This window comes from Mytilus trossulus, chromosome 2, assembly GCF_036588685.1.
Source record: "Mytilus trossulus isolate FHL-02 chromosome 2, PNRI_Mtr1.1.1.hap1, whole genome shotgun sequence".
NCBI classification, from domain to species: domain Eukaryota; kingdom Metazoa; phylum Mollusca; class Bivalvia; order Mytilida; family Mytilidae; genus Mytilus; species Mytilus trossulus.
Genome location: NC_086374.1, coordinates 4,188,444 through 4,214,117, shown reverse-complemented (window position 1 = coordinate 4,214,117; position 25,674 = coordinate 4,188,444). Strand labels below are relative to the sequence as shown.

At 32.6% G+C, this 25,674-nt stretch overlaps 1 protein-coding gene across 1 annotated transcript; it reads left to right on the top strand.

The window, feature by feature from the left end:
- Positions 1-5,593: 5,593 nt before the first annotated feature.
- Positions 5,594-7,531, top strand: LOC134704860 (uncharacterized). The gene is made up of 3 exons (XM_063563647.1): positions 5,594-5,678; positions 6,263-6,445; positions 7,335-7,531. The coding sequence occupies exons 1-3, from the start codon at positions 5,624-5,626 to the stop codon at positions 7,502-7,504; spliced, it is 408 nt and encodes a 135-aa protein (XP_063419717.1). The 5' UTR covers positions 5,594-5,623; the 3' UTR covers positions 7,505-7,531.
- Positions 7,532-25,674: the final 18,143 nt, after the last annotated feature.

The window sequence follows — 25,674 nt, the reverse complement described above, 5'->3', positions numbered from 1 at the left end:
CGTTAACACGGAAAAAAACCAGAGCTTTTAAAAACGTACATACACGAGAGTAGCTACTTTTAGTAGTTAATCTTTTTTATATTTATAGGAATAATAATTAAAAAAAATCCATAAAACTGCCCCTGTTATAAATAATGACCAGACAACTGCTCTCATTTGTACCATTTCAAGCTCGTCTACCCTAGAACAGATTCCGACAATTTTACCTTAGAGCAGATTTGGACAGTTCTGCCCTAAAATAAATTCCAAAATTCCTTTCGTTCAAAGACAGAACTGTTCTAGAATTGTTGTTAAAGACTGTTCTGTGACAGATTACAGTTTTATGGTTATTACTAAAAGAAGTTAGAACTGACCCAGCTGAAACTGTATTTCTTGCCTTCGTTGTTCTTCTTCAATCTAAAAGGGTTACAGGATTTGTTCTATACTTGTTTCTAAAAGAAAATGACCTGGACGAGTGGTGTTGTAGCATAAATATGCATACTTAAGTTATCGTTGCTTTAAGAATGAACGTATAACATAAACACTGTTATCTCAGTGATAATTCTTTTTACTTGACTGCGTAAATTCAAGAAAACATTTATATACAAACCAATTTACAATTGAGAAAAATAATATGTGAACAAATGAAGGAAATAAAGAAGAAAATCTTACAGGTATTGATAATAACCATCGTATTCCGTATGTAAAATCTTACAGGTATTGATATTAAACATCGTATTTCCTATGTCAAACGAAAGAGGCTTAAGTTTTGAATAAATAAGTGAATTCGTTTTCCTGGTATACAAACAGCTGTTCCAATGTTATGTGTACAAGTGTTTTTGTATAGAATTTAATGCATATTTTGTACCAGGTAAGTCAAATAACTGAAATATTTTTTTCATCTTTTAATTATTCTTGCAAATAGGAAAGAATTATCTGAGAAAAATGACAATTCAAACTTGAATTGTTCAAAGTAATACGTATTCATTCATTATTTGCAGCACATAATCGTAAAATGTTGACTTGTCGGAGTTGATATTGATGTAAATCAGGGGTGGTGTTCTCGAAGCTATCTTAGGATTAGGACGTGTCCTAAGTCTATCTTATGACAAGTCTTTGTCCTAAGATGTGTTCTCGAAGCTCTCTTAACTTATGATATATCTCATTTTTCGTCCTAACTTAAGGACACACAATAAGGTGTCTTAAGAGCATCCTATCTTCATCCTAGTGTAATAAAGTTTGGATTTCGCTTTTTGCTCATTATTGTACGTGAAAATGAAAATGAAATGAAATGCACCATCGGTTATTAACTCGAATATAAAGAAATTGTGCATGATTTTAAACTTTGAACTTCGTGTTTCACGATACGATTACACTACACATTTAATTCTCATTTCAAAACAAATTGTTTTCCAGTTTAAAACAATTTTATTAAATAATTTCGTCATTAATAAATGTTTTATCAAAAAAGAGTGTCCTTATAAGTTGATCCTAAGTCCATCCTAAAATTGGTCTAAGATGTGTCTTAAGACGAATCTTAGGATACTTTCGAGAACACCACCCCAGCTTTTTATGTACAACATATGATTTCGATAGAATTTTTGTCATAACACCATCAACTTTATCCTATTGAACTTCTTTAGTAAGTAAAATTCATACACCCCTGTACTTATAGTCCTTGAAACACTCAACCTAGCATTAGTTTGCATCGCTGCAATACCGTCCCCAATTTATCTATAACAGCAGACATGGCATATTCTGAAATAACAAAATTGTAAAAGCACCATAATAGCTTGCTCTTATATTACTATTTTAGTAAAAAAAAAAAGGATATGTATATGGTTTATGTGTTCTTTAACGATGGCAATAATCTATAACATTATATCGTCCTGAATATATATGCTGAAGTATTTGTCCGTGTACTCTAAGCAAATGATATTAAATTTTTATTTTCTAGAAATGTATATTCGATTTTGTAAAATTACTGTATGTTGTAAGAGATAGAACAAAGTCTTTGAACATTAATTTACATTCAAAGTATCCCTGATCCATCTGTATACATAGTTGTGGCTAAAAAAAATTATATGACATTTTAACGTCTGAATTTACCCCAAAACCACAACATTGACAGGTGTGTCAAATTTCGAGTAATAATCCCCAGACATATATAAGGACATTCTTAACAAGAACCAGAATTCTATTGAATGTAAAGCTATATGTTATCTTTCGGATACAATACCAATAAATTTTAGTTAGAGAAAGAAATATAGAAGGCTAAAATATAAAAAGGCCTGATAGATTTTTAAGACACACAAAAGAGAGTGGTATCAAATAACAGCCTTCGAAAAAAAAACAGAGGGAGGAACGATACCAAAGGGACAGTCAAACTCATAAATCTAAAACAAACTGAAAACGTCATGGCTAAAAATGAAAAAGACAAACAGAAAAAACAATAGTACACATGACACAACATAGAAAACTAAAGAATAAACAACACGAACCCCACCAAAACCTAAGGGTGATCTCAGGTGCTCCGGAAGGGTGAGCAGATCCTGCTCCACATGTGGCATCCGTCGTGTGGCTTATGTGATTACAAATCCGGTAAATAGTCTAATTCGGTAGGTTACATTCATGAAAGGGAAGGTGAATGCAGTTACGACGTAAGGAACATATCTGATACATTTGTGAAACGGTTATTCCAACCAACTCGTGATGGCGTCCATAAAATTTACGAAGGGATGATTTCAACTTCCCCATTTGGAACTCTTGGTTTAATAGCTTCTTTGTGAGCAGCAACCCTCTATCAAGAAAATCATGCTAGGAAATGCAAGCACGGGAATATCGTATCAATTGGGAGATATATACCCCGTATGCAGGTGCTGCTGGTTGTTGCTACTTAGAAATGGAAAGTTCACAATTGGAAAGCTGAAATTATCTCTTTTGTCGTAAAGTTTTGTTTTCAACCGACCCTCATTGTCAATTTCTAGATGTAAGTCAAGATATGAAGCCGACTTAACTGTATCTGTAGTATCCGTTATCTCCAGTTCGATGGCATTTATGCGTTCCACATAGTCACCAAATTTTGAATTGTTTAGTGAAAGAATTAGCAACCTTAGTTATTATGACACAATCATATAATTTTATTAACTAACGAAAAATATTTTTTGAAAATCGAAGCAAAAAAAAAACCAACTCATACATACGTGTTTAATGCTGTCTTACTGAAATGGCAAAATCTTGCGGACGATATTTGTCCACAAATCGTCACCAGGCCAAAATTACAAGTAACGTCAAAATGAGAAAGAAAAAAAACCCATTAGCCTTAGAAATTCAGGGAAACGGACATGTAGCAAAAGCAATCGAAAGGGTTGTAATCTTTGAGCGTATGGTAATCTGAAAGCCAGAACCCAATGCTTTAGAATACATTTGTTTGTTTATTTATTTTTCGCAACAGGCCACCAAAGAACCCTCGTTAGAGCTATAACGGTCTTGCACGTTCGGTAATTGCCAGTTTGTGACCAGACATGGCTATGTATTTATACATCCGATAAAAATCAAACGTTCTTCTCCCTCTTTTAGTATCGGTTATACTACCGAATATTTGAATTCAAAACAACCCATTGTGGCTTGAAATTGAACTGGGATAGCAAAACAGAAAAAAAGGAAATAAAAGTGTTCTTGATGTGAGAAAAGGAAAATCTAAAATTGGATCCACAATCTAAACTACAACACTCAATGTTTTTCCTATCTGAACAGCAACACCCTTAAGTTTCTGGTTTTATACAAATTAATTATTTTATCTCGATGAACATCAAACATTACGTTTGTCGCCGAAAATTGAAATCTGGTTTAGTAAATTTTACCGCGTCTGGCGTAACCATTTACACCACTGGGTCGATGCCACTGCTGGTGGACGTTTCGTCTCCGAGGGTATCACCAGCCCAGTGTTGACATGAATATCAATAATGTGGTCATTTTTATAAATTTCCTGTTAACAAAACTTTGAATTTTCGAAAAACTAAGGATTTTCTTATCCCAGGCATAGATTACTTAGTATTTGGCACAACTTTTGGGTCCTCAATGCTCTTCAACTTTGTACTTGTTTGATTTTATAAATATTTTGATATGAGCGTCACTGATGAGTCTTATGTAGACGAAACGCGCGTCTGGCGTACTATATTATAATCCTGGTACTTTTGATAACTAATTACCAGCGTTTCCTACATGTTTTTTTGTTCATGGAGACAGATATCAATATTCTCGGGCTGATATATACATACATGTACTTCTGGAAAGTAAGTCAGCAAACAAATTGATATGCAGTATACGTCCATGTAAAAACATCCACACAAGTACAAGGAAAAACAAAGGTTAGCGCAAGATCAAATACCAGATCGTATATTGGAGACAAATTAATAGTTTGAAAAAACCCACTGAGAGACTTTGTAATCAACATGAAATCATTTAATAGACATGACAAGAAGTATTAATTGCAACTTAAAAATATATGAGAAAAGCACTAACCGATGAGGATTTTACTGCAAACCAAATACGCATCCAAGTCGGTCAATCAGTATAAAAAATAAGTAGATGGGGTATGAATGCAAATGAAATTACTATCCATCAAAGTTCAAATGAAGTGTAAGAAGTTATGGGCAACCGAAGAGCCATCAAAAAAAATCGTATACTCTTTTCAAGAAATGATTAATATGCGAACTTTAATAGAAATTCATCAAAGATGTCAGATTACGTATTCCAAATCACTATATATTCGACCATTTTTTAAAAGCAATTTACAGCTTTCTATTATATCGAGTTCATGTATCACCTTTCTTTATACCTTAAATTATTGAATGCAGGACAGAAATTTACAATTTAGTTTGTATATGTTACTGACAGTTTATATGATAGAAGGACATTTTACAAAATAACGTTTTGATTTTATAGTATGATTTAGTAACAAAACATGGGAAATTGAAAGTATTAACCAGCAGACCAGTTTCATCTATGATAATTAATGATTTCCAAAGCTTGCAATCTAAAGGTTTTTATTAACGCAAAAAAAAGAGACACATGCACATCTTTTTTTTCATGTGATTTCAACAGATGCAAAGTCTTACCACCTTGAATTGGTGGACAATAAGAGCATTTTTGAAGTCTGTTGTAGCTATAAGCATATCTAGTGATGTGCCAAATGCAAGGAACACTTACCGTGTTGGGACACCTTTATTTGTTTCAACTTTTTCGCTTTTAAAAATAAAAGAACGGTCAACAAATATGTATATGTATAAATTAATGACTCGTTGGTTAACAGATCTAAAATACTGAAATCTAAACAAGAAATGTGTTTTTATTAATATAAAAAAGTATTAAATATATAAAACCAATTTAAAAAAAGATGCGGTATCATGATTGCCAATTAGAAACTATCTCACAAAGACCAAAACCAATACCGCAGAAAAATTAATCTAGTTTCGAATTTTGTCTACCATCTAGTCATTGTAGCTTTGAAGTTTGTTAAAATGGCGTGAAATGTTTACACTGATAGAATAACCTGTAAATTTACCAACAATTCAAGTGACTGTTTGTGATATCTCATTTAAGCTTGTCATTCAGTATTTTATAAATTTCAGGTTTAGACAAAATGGTTTCCCTTCCGATGTTTGTTATTTATCTTGTTGGACTATTTAGTTATTGCAGTAAGTAGTTAAAATTCTAAAAAAAAAATAAGGTGTTAGAAGTGTAGTAATTTTTCACAAAATCTCTTCTTCTGATATATGCTGATTTAATCGAGAAGAACTTAAGTTAGATGTTTCACTCCGTTCTCGTTACTCTATAAATGAGAGGGGTTGGTTATACTAAACGAAAGTTGTACAGCAGTGCTGCACCCCAAACCTCCAATATGCAGTTTAGGTAACAGTTACGCAGATAAACGAGCTTACGGGACTGTACGAACAATTTGCATGTGGAATTGGATACAATTATGATCAAGTGGTTAATGTAAAAGCATTGAGGACCCAAAATTCCAAAAAGTTGTCCCCAATATACGACTGGGAGTTTTTCGAACAATTCTTACTTTTGTAAACAGGAAATTTATGAAAATTACCATATACCTTAAATGGTGAAGTTATATTAGACAGAGATAAAGTACCAATGCAGAAATTGTAGGTAAAATTAGTAATCCATATCAATTGCATATCAAAATATGATTTGTTGTTCACGATGAAAATTTTGGATTTATTATATTAAGTTCTCTAATCATACGTGTTTTGTGTGTCACCAGATTGTTACGAGGTAGTAGGAAGATGTATCAAATTTGGAAAAGATGAGCAAATGTACACACTTATTGGAGGAGATCGTAAATGCATAAAAGAAAATGGTTTCACATACTGCAGAGAATGGGCATGTCATCAGAAATGTTCTAGTTTTAATAATTGGCCTGGAATATGTGAACCGTGCCCAGGAGGTAACGCCTTTACTAATACATAATAGAATAGAGATTACATTGTATCAGAGACATATATACACATGTATATATGTCTCTGATTGTATTTATATGACAGAGAACAAATCTAATGAAGCACATGATAATACAAAAAAGATGTCACTGGTATGATTGTCAATGAGACAACTCTCCACAAGAGACCAAATGACACAGCAATTTAAATAAAAAAATGTATAGACCTGTATGGCATTCAACAATAAGAAAAGCCCATACCGCAAAGTCCGCTATAAAAGGCCCCGAAATGACGAATGATTAAAAAAAAAATTAAAACATGAAAATCAACCGCCTTGTTTTGTACAAAATAATGAACGAAAAAAATATATAAAACAGCTACGAAAGACAACCACTGAATTACAAGCTCCTGGCCTGGGACAGGCACATATACTGTATTATTTATATATATACAGGCACTCATATTAAATTGAAATTAAATGTTTCGCTCATAAGGTTCTCGTGGTGCAATCTCTGATCAAAATACTAGTATCTTATATGTGTAAAAGTTTAAAAACTTAAAACTCATATGGCCTTTTCTTCTACTTGGTGAGCATTGTTTCAGATTTTTTTTTTTAACTTTAAATATTTTGTAACGTTAGCTTTACTTTAATCATCAACCATGTTTACTGGTTTCCTTAGTTGCCTTTGATGTTGTTTTTTTCATTTTGACTATTTAGATTTTTCGAAACCTAAAGAGTAAGGCGTATTTCTTTTGCTTTTTATTTTTACTAAGACTTGATTAAATCTTATTTCGACGCCATTTTTTTTCCGAGTCGCTATATTTCATGTTTTTGTATTCCATAGTTAATACTAAACAGTTTAGTTCATACTATATGTATTATTTTTAACATTTAAGATACATGTGCTGATGTTGGACAGATATTTGACAAAGGTGATTTCTTTAAATGTGCTGACAATGCCAATAACTGTCAATGCAGCAGTAACAACCGAGTCAAATCTACAAGGAAAAACGCCAGTGTTAAAGAGATGTGTCTTGATGATCTTAGAAAGGCTGCTAAGCCATAAAGGTTGCTAAAAACTCATGTGGATTATTCGAATCAATTTATAATACAGTATTAAAAATAAAATATTATTTCTTAGTGTTATTCACGATACACTATTAAATTTAATAAATGGATTGTAGAAATAACCAAACATATCTGACATCGAACAGACCACACCTACCATGAAAAACTTGACATATTGGACCCTTCTCTTATTATTTTTTTTGTGCATTTTTCAATTAGACGAATTTTATATTAATTGTGTAATTACAGAATCTCTCGTGATTCATCTTTTCAAACTAAAGACACTTTCAAAGTTAACCAATTTTTCTTTCATTGTATTCAACCAATTATCACATTCATAATCGCCTGTGCTTATTCTTTGATATCAATTATGCTTATTTTACCACGTCAACATTATTGGCTATTTTGTGGTATTTTTATTGATGGAGGGGTATTGCAAAAAACTAACAATAGATAAAAGTAAATATACAGTTCTTACAGTGAGTAAAACACGACGGATGGAAATAAAGTACACAGTTCGTACAGTAAGCAAATCACGACAGATGAAAGAAAGCACACAGTACGTACAGTAAACAAATCACGAGAGATGAAAGCAAAGTACACAGTTCGTAAAGTAAGCAAATCACGACAGATGAAAGTAAAGTAAACAGTTCGTACAGTAAGCAAATCACGACAGATGAAAGTTAAGTACACAGTTCGTAAAGTAAGCGAATCACGACAGATAAAAGTAAAGTAAACAGTTCGTACAATAAGCAAATCGCGACAGATGAAAGTTAAGTACACAGTTCATACAGTAAGCAAATCACGACAGATGAAAGTAAAGTACACAGTTCGTACAGTGAGCAAATCACGACGGATGAAAGTAAAGTACACAGTTCGTTCAGTAAGCAAATCACGACAGATGAAAGTAAAGTACACAGTTCGTACAGTAAGCAAATCACGACAGATAAAAGTAAAGTACACAGTTCGTACAGTGAGCAAATCACGACGGATGAAAGTAAAGTACACAGTTCGTTCAGTAAGCAAATCACGACAGATGAAAGTAAAGTACACAGTTCGTACAGTAAGCAAATCACGACAGATGAAAGTTAAGTACACAGTTCGTACAGTAAGCAAATCACGACAGATGAAAGTAAAGTACACAGTTCGTACAGTGAGCAAATCACGACAAAAAGATTTTGAAAGATATGAATTCATCATTCATTGCATCTTGCAATAACATTATGATCAATAGTTGATATCATTTATGCTTATTTTACCACGTCAACACTATTGGCTATTTTGTGTTTTCATATTGATGGAGGTGTATTGCCAAAAACTTACAATAGATTAAAGTAAAGTACACAGTATTTACAGTGAGCAAAATATGACGGATGAAAGTAAGGTACACAGTTCGTACAGTGAGCAAATCACGACAGATGAAAGTACAGTACACAGTACGTACAGTAAGCGAATCACGACAGATGAAAGTAAAGTAAACAGTTCGTACAGTAAGCAAATCACGACAATAAAAGTAAAGTACACAGTTGGTAAAGTAAACGAATCACGACAGATGAAAGTAAAGTAAACAGTTCGTACAGTTAGCAAATCGAGACAGATGAAAGTAAAGTACACAGTACGTACAGTAAGCAAATCACGACAGGTGAAAGTAAAGTACACAGTTGGTAAAGTAAGCGAATCACGACAGATGAAAGTAAAGTAAACAGTTCGTACAGTTAGCAAATCGCGACAGATGAAAGTAAAGTACACAGTTCGTACAGTGAGCAAATAACGACGGATGAAAGTAAAGTAAACAGTACGTTCAGTAAGCAAATCACGACAGATGAAAGTAAAGTACACAGTTCGTACAGTTAGCAAATCACGACGAAGGAAAGTAAAGTACACAGTACGTTCAGTAAGCAAATCACGACGGATGAAAGTAAAGTACACAGTTCATACAGTACGCCAATCACGACAGATGAAAGTAAAGTACACAGTTCATACACTTAGCCAATCCGACGAAGGAAAGTAAAGTACACAGTACGTTCAGTAAGCAAATCACGACGGATGAAAGTAAAGTACACAGTTCATACAGTACGCCAATCACGACGGATGAAAGTAAAGTAAACAGTACGTTCAGTTAGCAAATCACGACAGATGAAAGTAAAGTACACAGTTCGTACAGTGAGAAAATAACGACGGATAAAAGTAAAGTACAAAGTACGTTCAGTAAGCAAATCACGACAAATGAAAGTAAAGTACATAATACGTACACTAAGCAAATCACGAAGAATGAAAGTAAAGTACAGAGTTCGTACAGAAAGCAAATCGAGACAGATGAAAGTAAAGTACACACTTCGTACAGTAAGCAAATCGTGGCAGATGAAACTAAAGTACACAGTTCGTACAGTAAGCAAATCACGACAGATGAAAGTTAAGTACACAGTTCGTACAGTAAGCAAATCACGACGGATGAAAGTGAAGTACAGAGTTCGTACAGAAAGCAAATCGAGACAGATGAAAGTAGAGTACACAGTTCGTACAGTAACCAAATCGTGGCAGATGAAACTAAAGTACACAGTTCGTACAGTAAGCAAATCACGACAGATGAAAGTAAAGTACACAGTTCGTACAGTAAGCAAATCGTGACAGATGAAACTAAAGTATACAGTTCGTACAGTAAGCAAATCACGACAGATGAAAGTTAAGTACACAGTTCGTACAGTAAGCAAATCACGAAGAATGAAAGTAAAGTACAGAGTTCGTACAGAAAGCAAATCTAGACAGATGAAAGTAAAGTACACAGTTCGTACAGTAAGCAAATCGTGGCAGATGAAACTAAAGTACACAGTTCGTACAATAAGCAAATCACGACAGATGAAAATTAAGTACACAGTTCGTACAGTAAGCAAATCACGACGGATGAAAGTAAAATACACAGTTCGTACAGTAAGCAAATCATGACGGATGAAAGTAAAATACACAGTTCGTACAGTAAGCAAATCGTGACAGATGAAACTAAAGTATACAGTTCGTACAGTAAGCAAATCATGACGGATGAAAGTTAAGTACACAGTTCGTACAGTAAGCAAATCACGACAGATGAAAGTAAAGTACACAGTTCGTACAGTGTGCAAATAACGACGGATGAAAGTAAAGTACACAGTTCGTACAGTAAGCAAATCATGACGGATGAAAGTTAAGTACACAGTTCGTACAGTAAGCAAATCACGACAGATGAAAGTAAAGTACACAGTTCGTACAGTGAGCAAATAACGACGGATGAAAGTAAAGTAAACAGTACGTTCAGTAAGCAAATCACGACAGATGAAAGTAAAGTACACAGTTCGTACAGTTAGCAAATCACGACGAAGGAAAGTAAAGTACACAGTACGTTCAGTAAACAAATCACGACGGATGAAAGTAAAGTACACAGTTCATACAGTACGCCAATCACGACAGATGAAAATAAAGTACACAGTTTGTACAGTGAGCAAATCACGACAGATGAAAGTAAAGTACATAGTTCGTACAGTGAGAAAATAACGACGGATAAAAGTAAAGTACAAAGTACGTTCAGTAAGTTAATCCCGACAGATGAAAGTAAAGTACACAGTTCGTACAGTGATCAAATCACGACGGATGAAAGTAAAGTACACAGTACGTTCAGTAAGCAAATCACGACGGATGTAAGTAAAAGTGAGCAAATCACGACAGATGAAAGTAAAGTACACAGTACGTACACTAAGCCAATCACGACGAATGAAAGTAAAGTACAGAGTTCGTACAGAAAGCAATAGATACAGATGAAAGTAAAGTACACAGTTCGTACAGTAAGCAAATCACGACAGATTAAAGTAAAGTACACAGTTCGTACAGTAAACAAATCACGATGACTGAAAGTAAAGTACACAATACGTACAGTAAGAAAATCACGGGGAAGTAAGTAAAGTTCACAGTTCGTATAGTAACCAAATCCCTACAGATGAAAGTAAAATACACAGTTCGTACAGTAAGCAAATCACGACGGATGAAAGTAAAGTACACAGTTTGTACAGTAAGCAAATCACGACGGATGAAAGTAAAGTACACAGTTCGTACAGTAAGCAAATCACGACAGATTAAAGTAAAGTACACAGTTCGTACAGTAAACAAATCACGATGACTGAAAGTAAAGTACACAATACGTTCAGTAAGAAAATCACGGCGGATGAAAGTAAAGTACACAGTTCGGACAGTAAGCAAATCACGACGGATGAAAGTAAAGTACACAGTTCGTACAGTAAGCAAATCACGACGGATGAAAGTAAAGTTCACAGTTCGTACAGTAAGCAAATCACGACGAATAAAGTAAAATACAGTTCGTACAATAAGCAAATCACGACAATTGAAAGTAAAGTACACAGTTCGTACCGTTAGCAAATCATGACGGATGAAAGTTAAGTACACAGTTTGTTCAGTGAGAAAATCACGACAAAAAGATTTTGAAAGATATGAATTCATCATTCATTGCATCTTGCAATAACATTATGATCAATAGTTCATATATCGTTTTAATGTTAGTGAAATTATAACACCCTGTACGGTCCAAAACTAATATTGAGCCCTAACAAAACAAAAATTCGAATTGAAAATTAAGATTCTATTACCAACGAACATTTCTAGACATCAGAATTTGGCAGTAATTATTGACTCCAGAGACTTCAAGGTTGACTTCTGGTTGCAGGATATTTTTGCAATGTAACATGTAATTTAATTTTAAGTACTAGTAACTAGTTTTTTTTTCTTGTTTCTGGTCCTGGTCGTTGATGTGTTGTTGATATTGCTTCTCAAGGTCAGTAAATTGACGCATACGGTTTAATCTCTTTTGATTGCGAGTTATATTGGTACTCTCGCGACTGATAAGGATTGCCTGGGGTCCTGGCTAATACGACGCGCAGCTAGATATCGGGCCGGGATACCAGGCTACTGATAAGCCTAAAGGCGTACCTGTCTTCACTACAGGGACTCGGTTAGCTGAAAAAAAATTTGTTCATCGATGATTTTCATTATGTTTTTTCGTATTTCCTGTATATTTGTACATAATTATTAACGTATTTAACATATTAAGCATCATTAATTCTTTGTTTTCTAACAATTTGCATTTTACTCAAAAATTCTAAAGGGATCTTAGTCGAAAAAAATATATGGTTCATTAAGAACGTTAAAAATCTTTCCAAGAAAAAAACTTTCAAACGCTTGCATTCCGGTTTCAAAGAAAACAAAATAAGTAAACAAGTACTTTAACATATGCAATAAAAAAAAACAATAGCATCTCACGATCAAAATCAAAATCACGTATAAGTACTTATATTGTAACAATGCAATGTCGAGAGCAAATCTTTTCACAATTTTACTGAAATAGAAAAAGATAATAAAATTGAGAATGGAAATGGGGAATTTGTCAAAGAGACAAAATCCCGAACAAAGAGCGGAAAACAGCCGAAGGCCTCCTTGGGTTTTCAAAAAGCGAGAAAATAAATCTGTTTCAAGTCAAAATGTGAATTGACTATAATATCAAACTCAAGGATTACACGTAAATATCGCAAACAAGTTTAGCTTTACATCTGAATTTCTCGAAACACTATACATGTATACATTTTTTTTTAAAGATAGGTCACTGTACAGTAGTGTAAATTTATTTTATAAAAAAAGATTTGACGAATTGGTAACTTAAAAAACCTAACTTATTGTATTATATCAAATAGTAATGTAACCTATAATAATGTATCAATAGAACAGAACTAATAATAAGTCATAGTTGTTTGACCGATGATATAAATATGCTAATATTGTTGAATAATTTATAAAATGTAAAATCACAAAAATACTGAACTTAGAGGGAAATCAATTCGGAAAGTCCATAATCACATGGCAAAATCAAATAACAAAACGCATCAAAAATGAATGGACAAGAACTGTCATATTCCTGACTTGGGACAGGCATTTTCAGATGTAGAAATGGTGGATTAAAACATATCTTGGTGTATTATTTTCTAGAACAGGAAGTTTTACAAAAGCAAAAAAGGCACAAGCTGATAAAGCAACAATGGATATGTACGATATGTGAACTGATTTACTTATATCCTCGTCTCGAGTATTGTGAATTCCGTTATCTGATACGTATACAATTATTTATCACGAAGGTTATAATAAAGAATTTTTTAAACATAAAAAAAGCATCGTAAAATCAGTAATAATTAAGTTTGTGTAGGCGTAAGGTTTTCCCCAGTTTTAAAGATATTTTAATAATCCCATAAAAAAAGTAGGTGGAAAGAATGACTTCGATTTCCACAAGGTCAATGACATCCTTGTAAAAAAATGGGTTTAAAAATATGATTGTATCTGAAGATTTCGGATATCGTTTTTTAAGATAATACTGGTTTGCCTTCGGGTAATGGAGTTGCCCGGCGTTCTTTGAATGTATTGTTCCTATTTGATTGACCGATTAATGCTGTTAAAACCCACTTCTAGCACTCTTGGTTATATCGTGGAGGTCAGTTTTTATATTTGGAGGAATATGGAGTCCCCATAAAAAATCACTGACCTAAACCAGAAAACTAGATTATGTGTAAATGAGAGTCGAAAGGTATCAGATGGACATTCAAACTCATAGATAAAAAATAAACTGAAAACTCCATGGCTAAAAAGAAAACAACTAACAGACAAATAATAGTACACAAGACACAACATAGAAAACTAAAGATTAGTCAACACGAACCCAACCAAAACACAGGGGTTATCGCAGGTGCTCCGTAAGGGTACTCGGATCCTGCTCAACATTTGGCACTCGTCATGTTGCTCATTTTATAATAAACCCGGTAAACAGTCTATAGTTCGGTTGGTCACATTCGTGAAAAGGGAACGGGATTGTAAATACGACATAAGAAAAATATCCGATATCATCTGTGAAACGGATCTTCCATAACGGTCAACAAACTTGTGATGTCGTCCGTTAAACTTACGTAGGGATGATTTCGACTTCACCATTTGGAACTCTTGGTTTAATAGCTTCGTCATGAGCAGCAACCCTCTGTTAAGGAAATCATTATAGGAAGTACAAGCCCGGGAATATCGTATCAAATTGGAGAAATATACTCCGTATGAATGCACTGCTGGAAGGTTGCTACTTAGAAATGGAAAGTTCACAATTAGGAAGATGAAATTATCTCTTTTGTTTTATGATTCAACCGATCAAGAGATAATCCACATCCCACTGGCAGCCTCAGACAGATGATGTCTTTGCATAAAATCATTGTTATTCATAGCTGATGAAAAATAAGTTAAAGGAAAATTATTCGATATTTAACAAAATACAGGTTATGTAATATTATCAATGATTTTTTTCCAATCAAACAATAACAGGAATGTTTGAAACAAGAATAAAACTATTTACAAGGAAACATTTAAAAGGAGAAATAATTGACCAGGAAATATATATCACCACACTTGTACTTTCAATATAGAGGAAGTAAATATACCCATAACTCTTTAACTGCACTAAAAAGGAAATAACGATCGCATACAATATTATTCATCACATTTTCTGTTGCATGATAACATGCTTAAATAAGTTCCAGCATAGATTAGATAAACTAAACAAGTAAGTACATAATATTAACATTTTTAGATTATTTCTGTTTTTATGAGTAAGTGTCTGAGATAAAAAAAAAAAAAAAAAAAAAAAAACACAATACGATTATATATACTTACTCCGAAAATTCACATAACACTTAACTCTCGATTTAGATTTATCAGGTTTTTAAAAATGATTTTTAAATTCTAAAATAATCATTTCTGGTACAATGTATTTCTCATTTTCAATTATTCAACTGGTATGGTTGTATATGAGTGGCCGTTCGTGTCATTTGCGCGATTATATACGCGTATATAATTTTCAACGCGTATATATACGCGTATATTGTGGTTTTCAACGCGTATATTGTGGTTTTCAACGCGTAAATTGTGGTTTTCAACGCGTAAATTGTGGTTTTCAACGCGTATATTATCGTTTTATACGCGTATATTGTTAAAATAAACACGTTTATACTTTATTCCAATTTATTTATCATATACGCGTTAATATACGCGTTATTTGCATAAATATACGCGTTAATATACGCGTTATTTGTGTTAATATACGCGTATGAAATCATTATATACGCGTTAATAAACATTCGTTTGTCTTATTGTTTTAACCAATGAAAGCTGCGTTCTTAAACTGGTTTGCATGTGACAATTGGGTTACACTAATGACTGGACCGAATGACAGGACCGAATGACAGGACCAAATGAAAAATGCTAATAACTTTTTCATTTCTTTAAGGATTGATCTCAAATTTGAAATACAATAAGATTTTATCATTTGATAAATAAATTTAAGAAAAAAAATTAAAAAAATTTTGGTAAGAAACTTTAGAAAACGTGACATGACCAATTCTGATAATGACAGGACCAACATCGAGAATGACAGGACCAAATAAAAATGCTAATAACTTTTTTATTTTTCAAAGAAATTATCTCAGATTTGAAATATAAAATGGTATGCCATATTTTGACACCAAAATGTTATAAAAAATATAGATTTATTTTCAAAAACTTTCGAAAACGTGGCATGATCATTGCTGACTGACAGGACCAACCTCGACAATGACCGGACCAGATGAAAGTTGCTAATTTCTCTTTTATTTCTTAAAATATTTTTCTGAGATTGAAATATAATAAGATTTCATCATTTGATAAATAGATTTAAGAAAAAAATTAACAAAAATTGTAAGAAACTTTAGAAAACGTGACATGACCAACTCTGATAATGACAGGACCAACATCGACAATGACAGGACCAAATAAAAATGCTAATAACTTTTTTATTTTTCAAAGGAATTCTCCCAGATTTGAAAAATAAAATCATATGTCATATTTTGAAACATAAATGTTATAAAAAATATTGAAAGTTTAAACGTGGCATGACTATCGCTGACTGACATGACCAACCTCGACAATGACAGGACCAGATGAAATTGCTAATTACTTTTAATTTTCTAAAAAAAAAAATTCTGAAATTTAAGATATAATCAGATTCAAGCATTTTATACATAAAGATAGGAATAATATAGAAATTTTTTATTTAAAGCTTGCAGTAATATGACCTCGACAAGGACAGGACCAAATAAAAATGCTATTCACTTTTTAATTTTGAAAAGGAATAATGTCAGATTTAAAATATAATAAGATCTCATCTTTAATACATCAATTTTGCGAAAATAGAAATGACCAAAGTTCTTCTTTAGAAATCCTGGCTGAAATTTATAAGAATTATGAAAAAAAGCATAATTAAGATTGAATGAAAAGTTTTTAGAAAATAAGGGAATAAAGATAACTTGGGGAAAACGTTAGGTCTGCGAACGCCCACCGCGTTATTTGAACTTTTTATTGGTATATTGTAATCCGAGTTGTAGAAATATTGTTGAGCTTGAGAAACTTTGTAGATTTATTAAATTAATTTCTGTGAAAGTTTATCCTCCTCGCTAGTACAACTATATCGGTACGTCTAAACACCGCTCAGGACCTCCTGAGTGCACTTAGGACATACAAAGAGCACTCAGGACCCTTTATAGTCATCGTATCTGCACACAGGATGGATGTTTATATTCGTTATACGCTTCTCACTTTAAAGTTTAATTTTGGTAGAATTTGAAATCGAACTTAGATAGATATGTTTATTCTTATAAAATAATGAGGGCACGTGTGACTGATAACACAACTACTGAGCCGTGAATTATCCGATTAACAAAATTGATTGGATTATCTTTATTGCTGTTTATGGATTTTATTCCTAGTTAAAAAAATAAGATGAATAATTCTTTCGTATTTTCATATCTCTCTATATATTACAATAGACTTTAATTGCATTGTTCCATACTAAAAAAAAGAATCGGTGAAACGCCATTTATATAAAAAAAAAAAAAGATGTGGTATGATTGCCAATGTGACAACTCTTCACAAGAGACCAAAATGACACAGAAAATTCACTATAGGTCACCGTACGGTCTTCAACAAATGAGCAAAGCCCATACGCATAGTCAGCTATAAAAGGCTTTGAAATGACAATGTTAAACAATTCAAACGAGAAACCGAACGGCCTTATTCATATAAAAAAATGAACGAAAAACAAATATGTAACACAGGAACAAACGACAACCACTGAATTACAGGCTCCTGACTTGGACTTAAAATTTACTTTCAAGCTAACAGTTAATCTGATCACTCACTAAACATAGCGTTGATTTTTGCGTTTTAATTCTTATTTATATTAATGTGTATATATGTACGTGTGTGTTTGATCTATTTTCTATATGTTTTAAGAAATCCGCATTAGGTAATGGGTTTTCTCTCATTAAAGTCGTTCTTGTCCAGTGATACAAGCCTTGAACGAATTTCAATGTGAAAATAAATTCTGAAAAATGAATTTGTCTCCGTTAACCTCTCCGTTTTCTGATATTTTGGGTATTATTTCTAAACAATTTGTAAGTTAGATTGTAGTAATATTCTAAACTAAATTATAAAAAAAAAATTGTTGGTACAGCGAGAAAGATTATTTCGAAGACTATTTATTGACACGAAATCCGTTCAAACCACGACTGAGTCTCCGTGCACAGATTCTGAAGTGCCCCCCCCCCCAAAAAAAAATAAATAAAAAAAAATAATAATAACAACCTTGACTGGCTATACAGCCCTTGCACGATTTGGACCCCCACCTTTCCGAAACATGCTCGTAAGCCAAACCATAGGAATAGACCAAGGACAGCACGTACGCAGCCAAGATATTAGACTTTACAAAACCATATCAATAAAAACTGACCTGTGTTGTTAAGGTTAAATTATAAATATTGTACATCATTGTATTCTCTATACCTATGTACATGGTTTGTTGAGAATAAAGATCTACAAATTCAATAAAATTTTATGTTCAGTAAACATTGCTTTTGTATATTTATACCTTTATTTGGAGAGAAAGAAAAGAATCATTTTGAAATAAAAAATCGAATTTGTTACAGGAAAAGGCAACTATAAAATAATATGAATTTTTATTTTCTTTATTCATGAACTGCAAAACACAACTAAATTTATTTAGCCGTCATCATGAAAAATAAACTGAAAAAGTACATTGAATGAGTTTTTTTTTAATTTTTTTCTCTATGCATATCCATTTTAAAGGTAACACTGTACTAACAACACAATCCATAACCAGCAATAAAGATAATCGGGCGTATGACATTTGCGCCGATTTTGAAAATTTTCATTCTTTCATTTGCGCCGATTTCATTTTTTCATTTGCGCCGATTTTTTATTTGCTCCTAATTAGATTTACAGGTAAATTAATACTTGTACATGTACTCTACCACTGATAAAATTTGGTTCTAAATGTTTTTCATTTATGTTTAAGATAATTTTGATTCATATTTTTCTGCAACTTCATTATAACATGATGGGCTTATTCAAACTGAAACGAGTCGAGGAGAAAATTCTTTAATCATCAAGGGCCATACAAATCGGAAGGTCAGTGTCCTGAAATATAACAACATATCTTACAAATGTACCATTAAACTGTGTAAAGGCAGAGTCACCACGGATTTTATTGTCAAAACATAGATCGAGCATAAATATGTGGCAGATGTCCGAAAGACAGAGGCTAAAGAACTACGGTTACGGTCAGGGAAAATGCCTGGAGATGTATCTTGTAGGCCTTCTTCCACCTCCCCACTGTGAGCAGGGGACAACAGTTATATACATGTTATGATTGACAATTCATAAATGTGTACGTGTTAGTGGCTAATGGAAGAGGTCTATCATGGTAAATGAAAAATAACATGACTTGGATGGAGAGTTCTCTCATTGACACTCACATCTTATATCTATTCACCTGTAATTTACCTGTAAAAAACATCGGCGCAAATGAAAGAAAATATCGGCGCAAATGAAAGAAAAAATCGGCGCAAATGAAGTGCAGATCGGTGCAAATGCAAAACGCCGAGATAATCCAATCAATTTTGTTGATTGGATAATTCACGGCTCAGTAGTTGTGTAATGAGTGACACGTGTCCCTCATTATTTCATTAAAATTAACATATCCATCTAAGTTCGATTTTAAATTCTACCAAAATTTAACTCTAAAATTAGAAGGTTATAACGAATATAAACATCCATCCTGTGTGCAGATACGATGACTATAAAGGGTCCTGAGTGCACTTTGTATATCCTGAGTGCACTCAGGAGGTCCTGAGCGGTGTTTAGACGTACCCCAACTATATTGGTTTTTTTTTTATAAACTATGTAAAGATCATTCATTCATTCATTCATTCAGAATACTTTGTACATGTATATTAATTACCGGTCATAATCTGACACGTCTGAAAACAATTATAAGGTAACAAACAAAAGGTTTGACATAAGCCATAAATAAGTTGATAAATCCAATAAAGATTGTGATGACAGTAATGAAAATCACATAATAGTTCATGTCGTTGTTTTATTAAAATTTTCAGTACAGTAAATAATTATTTCCATGTATGTTTGAGTATATGCAGGGTATATCTTGATCGTTTTTTCACGGACTACTTTAAAAAGTTTGATACCTTTCCAAAGTGGCTTAAATTGGGCTTCATGATGTCAAGAAATATTATGATGATTATTCAATAAATCTTAATTAATCTATAGTTAAATGAACTATCTCTTAAACTTTAAAATGATTATATGTTATAACATATAAATATTTCAAGATCTCTTTCTTAAATATAGTGATCATTCGTGTCTTTTTGTCCTGTTGCTCTCCGCCAACATATGTTTAGTAGCTAGATCAAGATTTTTAACCACCATAGAATATTTTTTCCTGAATAAGATATATCTTATCAATTATGGATCAGAATTGAACAAATTCAGTAAAATAAGAAAGACATTATGATTTATCATCGGCCAGATCATAGCTGATGTTGGTCAGGTCACACAAACGCAAGCTTTCAATACGTTGTATTCTATATTTTTCTTATATGATGTGCGAAATGGTATAAATTGTCATTTATTTCAATTTTGAGAGAAATATTCTGACAAATATATAATAAACATTTTTATTTGGTCCTGTCATTAATTGTAGATGATTGTCCGGTCATTGGCAACGTTATTTTGGTCACAGTTCCGCAATTAAGCTTTCTATACCTTTTTCTTATATTTATGTATAAAATGGTGTAATCTTCTCATATTTTAAATTTTCATAGAAATATTCTGAGAAATAAAAGAGTAATTAGCAATGCCATCTGGTCCGGTCATTGTCGAGGTTTGTCCTGTCAGTCAGCGATGGTCATGTTACGTTTTTGAAAATTTTTGACAATAAATCTATACTTTTTATAACATAGATATTTCAAACTGTGACATATCATTTTATTTTTAAATCTGAGATAATTCTTTTGAAAAATGAAAAAGTTATTAGCATTTTTATTTGGTCCTGTCATTGTCAAAGTTGGTCCTGTCATTATCAGTGTTGGTCATGTCACGTTTTCTAAAAAAATTATATATCTATTTTATTTTGTTTTCTTAAATCTATTCATCAAATGATGAAATCTTGTTACATTTCAAATTTCAGAAAAATATTTTCAGAAATAAAAGAGAAATTAGCAACTTTCATCTGGTCCGGTCATTGTCGAGGTTGGTCCTGTCAGTCAGCGATGGTCATGTTACGTTTTTGACAATAAATCTATACTTTTTATAACATAGATATTTCAAACTGTGACATACCATTTTATATTTCAAATCTGAGATAATTTCTTTGAAAAATAAAAAAGTTATCAGCATTTTTATTTGGTCCTGTCATTCTCGATGTTGGTCCTGTCATTATCAGAATTGGTCATGTCACGTTTTCTAAAGTTTCTTACCAAAATTTTTTTAATTTTTTTTCTTAAATTTATTTATCAAATGATAAAATCTTATTATATTTCAAATTTGAGATCAATCCTTAAAGAAATGAAAAAGTTATTAGCATTTTTCATTTGTCCTGTCATTCGGTCCTGTCATTCGGTCCAGTCATTAGGGTAACCCAATTGTCACATGCAAACCAGTTTAAGAACTCAGCTTTCATTGGTTAAAACAATAAGACAAACGAATGTGTATTAACGCGTATATAATGATTTCATACGCGTATATTAACACAAATAACGATGATAAATAAATTGGAATAAAGTATAAACGTGTTTATTTTAACAATATACGCGTATAAAACGATAATATACGCGTTGAAAACCACAATATACGCGTTGAAAACCACAATATACGCGTATATATACGCGTTGAAAATTATATACGCGTACATAATCGCGCAAATGACATGAACGGCCACTCATACATTATATACGCGTTAATAAACATTCGTTTGTCTTATTGTTTATTAACGCGTATATAATTGAAAACCACAAATAACGCGTTGAAAACCACAATATACGCGTATATATACGCGTTGAAAATTATATACGCGTACATAATCGCGCAAATGACATGAACGGCCACTCATACATTATATACGCGTTAATAAACATTCGTTTGTCTTATTGTTTATTAACGCGTATATAATGATTTCATACGCGTATATTAACACAAATAACGCGTATATTAACGCGTATATTAACGCGTATATTTATGCAAATAACGCGTATATTAACGCGTATATGATAAATAAATTGGAATAAAGTATAAACGTGTTTATTTTAACAATATACGCGTATAAAACGATAATATACGCGTTGAAAACCACAATATACGCGTTGAAAACCACAATATACGCGTATATATACGCGTTGAAAATTATATACGCGTATATAATCGCGCAAATGACATGAACGGCCACTCATAGTTGTATAAAACTGTTAGAGTGCATCGAAATTATGAACTTCATCAGTGCGTTTCGATGATTCTGTATTTTGTATTCTAGTGAAACATTTTTTTCAAAAAATGAAATCATTTAAAAAATGTTGTAACTTTTTGTAGTAGCAATTTACTCTTATTAGATATTCTCCCTGGTTACATATAACTAACATATACGGTTTAATAAGTACAATGTTGCACACAAAGTAAAATTGTGAACAGCAATAGTGCATGTGCAATAAAATATAGTTAAGTTAGTCATGTTAAGAAATGCTTTTTGTCCCTTTTAAAATTTTCATCGCTCATTCAGACATTGCGTATATTGATTTGACAGTTGAAATGGTTTATTTCAATTTCTGCTTGGAATTCGAAGTTTCAAGTCAGGAATATGACAGATGTTGTCCATTCGTTTGATATGATTGGGCTTTTGATTTTGCCATTTGATTACAGACTTTCCGTTTTGAATTTTCCTCGATGTTCGGAATTTTTGTGACCTTAATTTTTCATATTTTCTTGTTGTATGTGAACAAACCATCTTTTAAAAAGTCCTAAAAGAAATGTTTATACTTTTAACAGGAAATTTTGAAATCTCTGAACATGACAAGAATTGGTGTCCAGTATACGGCGAGGAAGTCTTTAGCACAGGGCATGCTCGACATGGCTCTGTTACTGTCAAATGTGTCTAAGATGAAGAACTTGCTTACTGCCGATTGTGCTGACAGCGCCAAGTGTGTAGCAGGAATGGTCTTTCTTTCCCTATCAGTGATTTTACAAGTTGCAGTTGGTGTGATGCTGATTATTCTAGCACGTCGTGAACAATATGCTGCAAAAGAACAAGAACAAAAACTCAGAGAAAAGTCAATAAGAGACAAATTGCTGGAAAGTGGAGAATTAGTCGAACCATCGGAACCAAACTCCATTGACAACAATAATCATCGTGATCGTCCTAAAATGAAAAGACAACTTTCTCTTGCAGCGGAATCAATCACGTTAAGCAAAGAAAAGCAAACGATGAGATTGAATACAGCCGTACTTATTCTTGTTTTTATCATCGTTGTTATAAATGTAATAATAGATGGTATGGACTTAAGTGAACCTCCGTCAGGAGTGGAAATGCCAGTTAAAATTATATAATGTTTTCCTGATCTATATGTATATTCAAGTGTATGTACTTTTACTGTGAAAACGTTGATCTTGTATCCGCTAACATACCCAAAAGGCGTACATCATTTAAGTTAGTTGATTCTAACCATCAATTCTTAAAAGTAAAAAGTAAACTTTTGAATAGCGTACCTTCACTGTTAAACATATACCACGATTTTTTTTAAATTTTAATGTATGTCTATGAAGAGGAGACGGTAATGCCTACATTTAGAAAAACCCAAAAGTTATGTTTGACATTCCGTGCGTGTTTTTGTAATAATCTTCAGTAAAAGTTGAGTTTGAGTACCCAAATATAAAAGGTTCGAGAACAATTACCAAAAGGCCTAAGTAAAACAGAAGGTAACCATAACTATCAGTCTCTTATCTACATAAATAGACAATAATATTGTATTGACTTGACATATCAACGATACAAGGATGAGGCTTAGAAACGGGGAAATGCGAGGCTGTGCCGAGTTATTTCCCCGTTTCGGGCCGAATCCTTATATCGTTGATATGTCAAGTCAATGCATTATTATTATCTTTATACTGAAATCTAAAAAAAAACGTTTTCAATTCTTGTTTAATGCGTTATTTATTTGATTTAAATATTTGGGGAAATCCCTTTTAAAAAGGCCTCATATCATGCTGGCGGAGAAATATATACAACACAATGAAATGTACATTTACCTGTTGAAACCTACACTCGATGGTGAACGAAATCGTTTGAGTATAAACTAAAATATCAACCATAAGCATAAAACATAATGATTTATAGGTTGCAAACAAAAAATATTAACAAATGAAATGTGTTTTCCAACAATTGCAAAAAAAAAACAAGATTGAGTCGTTCCACGCGTCGTTGTATATGCATTGGAAACAAGAACAAGTTGAAGAGGTCGTACGATATGAATAATTAAATATTATTTCGGCAACTTCTATCTAAATATTCATGAGGAAAAGTGATATCGGGTCAGTGACTGTAGTCAACGCATTTTGACTGCTCAAATAGAACGAGTGCAGTATAAATATACTTATGTCGTCTGACTGTAAATAGTTGAAGATTGTCAGTATTCTTTCAAAATTTGCTATTAAACGACTGACTGTACATGACTTCATTCGCCAATATACAACACTGTTGGTGCTGAGTGTTTATAAATGTGGCGAAGGGTGTCATTGTTGTAATTAAAATCAGTTTCTTATATAAAAAATGCTACTATTTGCGTTTATGGTACTTGAAATTTTGAAGTTGAGTGGTGCAAAAGTTGCATTTTCTTGCAATCCTGCACCATAAAGTAATCATAAGTAAATCCTAAGACAATATTAGGATCTTTAAAAAAATAGGCGCATTTAACACTAATCGCTGTCTTGAATTAGATCGATGTATATTCCTTTAGTATATGGTTGTAGCTTATTATTTTGCTTGAACATTATGCTTTATATAATAGTTGTATTTTGTTTATTGCTTTGTACATAAATAAGGTCGTTAATTTCTTGTTTTATTGTCAATAGTGTGTTATATCACTGTCACATGACTGAGCTCTTACGAGCATGTTTTAATGATTTTATGGTTCGACATTATTTCCCTTAAAGAAGCCTGATATTTCGAGTCATAAAATACATACCAGTACAGACTGATCCTCAGCACTGTTTTACGATATATGAGTTATATGGAATTTCTCGCTGCATTGAAGATCGATTGGTGAAGTGCTGCTGTTGTCTGTTCTATGGTCGGGTTGTTGTCTCTAGTCCCAATTTCCATTCTCAATTTTATATAATAAGCCGTTGTCCTGTGAAAGAACTTGTTTTCCAACGACCCGGTCACAAAAACGATGTTGTCAATAAAAACTGAACTAAATAAAACTATCTTACCAGTGGGAGGTTAGCTAGCTATAAAACCAGCTTTAACCAATCATATTTTTGGGATAGGCGTGTACTAAGTCAGAAATATGAAAGTTGTTTTCCAATTGTTTCATTGGTTGGTATAGTCGATTGTATGATTGTACCATTTTACAATTTTCTATAGACTGACCTTTTTGACCTTAGAGTTCGATCATTTCATATTAATTCTAAGGGAGATAATCGACACATCCAATTATT

Excerpts from the sequence above, each read along its gene's own strand:
- LOC134704860 (XM_063563647.1), top strand. The coding sequence starts at position 5,624 with ATGGTTTCCCTTCCGATGTTTGTTATTTATCTTGTTGGACTATTTAGT. Across the intron at positions 5,679-6,262 it reads TGGACTATTTAGTTATTGCA|ATTGTTACGAGGTAGTAGGA; the intron begins GTAAGTAGTTAA and ends GTGTGTCACCAG. Across the intron at positions 6,446-7,334 it reads ATGTGAACCGTGCCCAGGAG|ATACATGTGCTGATGTTGGA; the intron begins GTAACGCCTTTA and ends TTAACATTTAAG.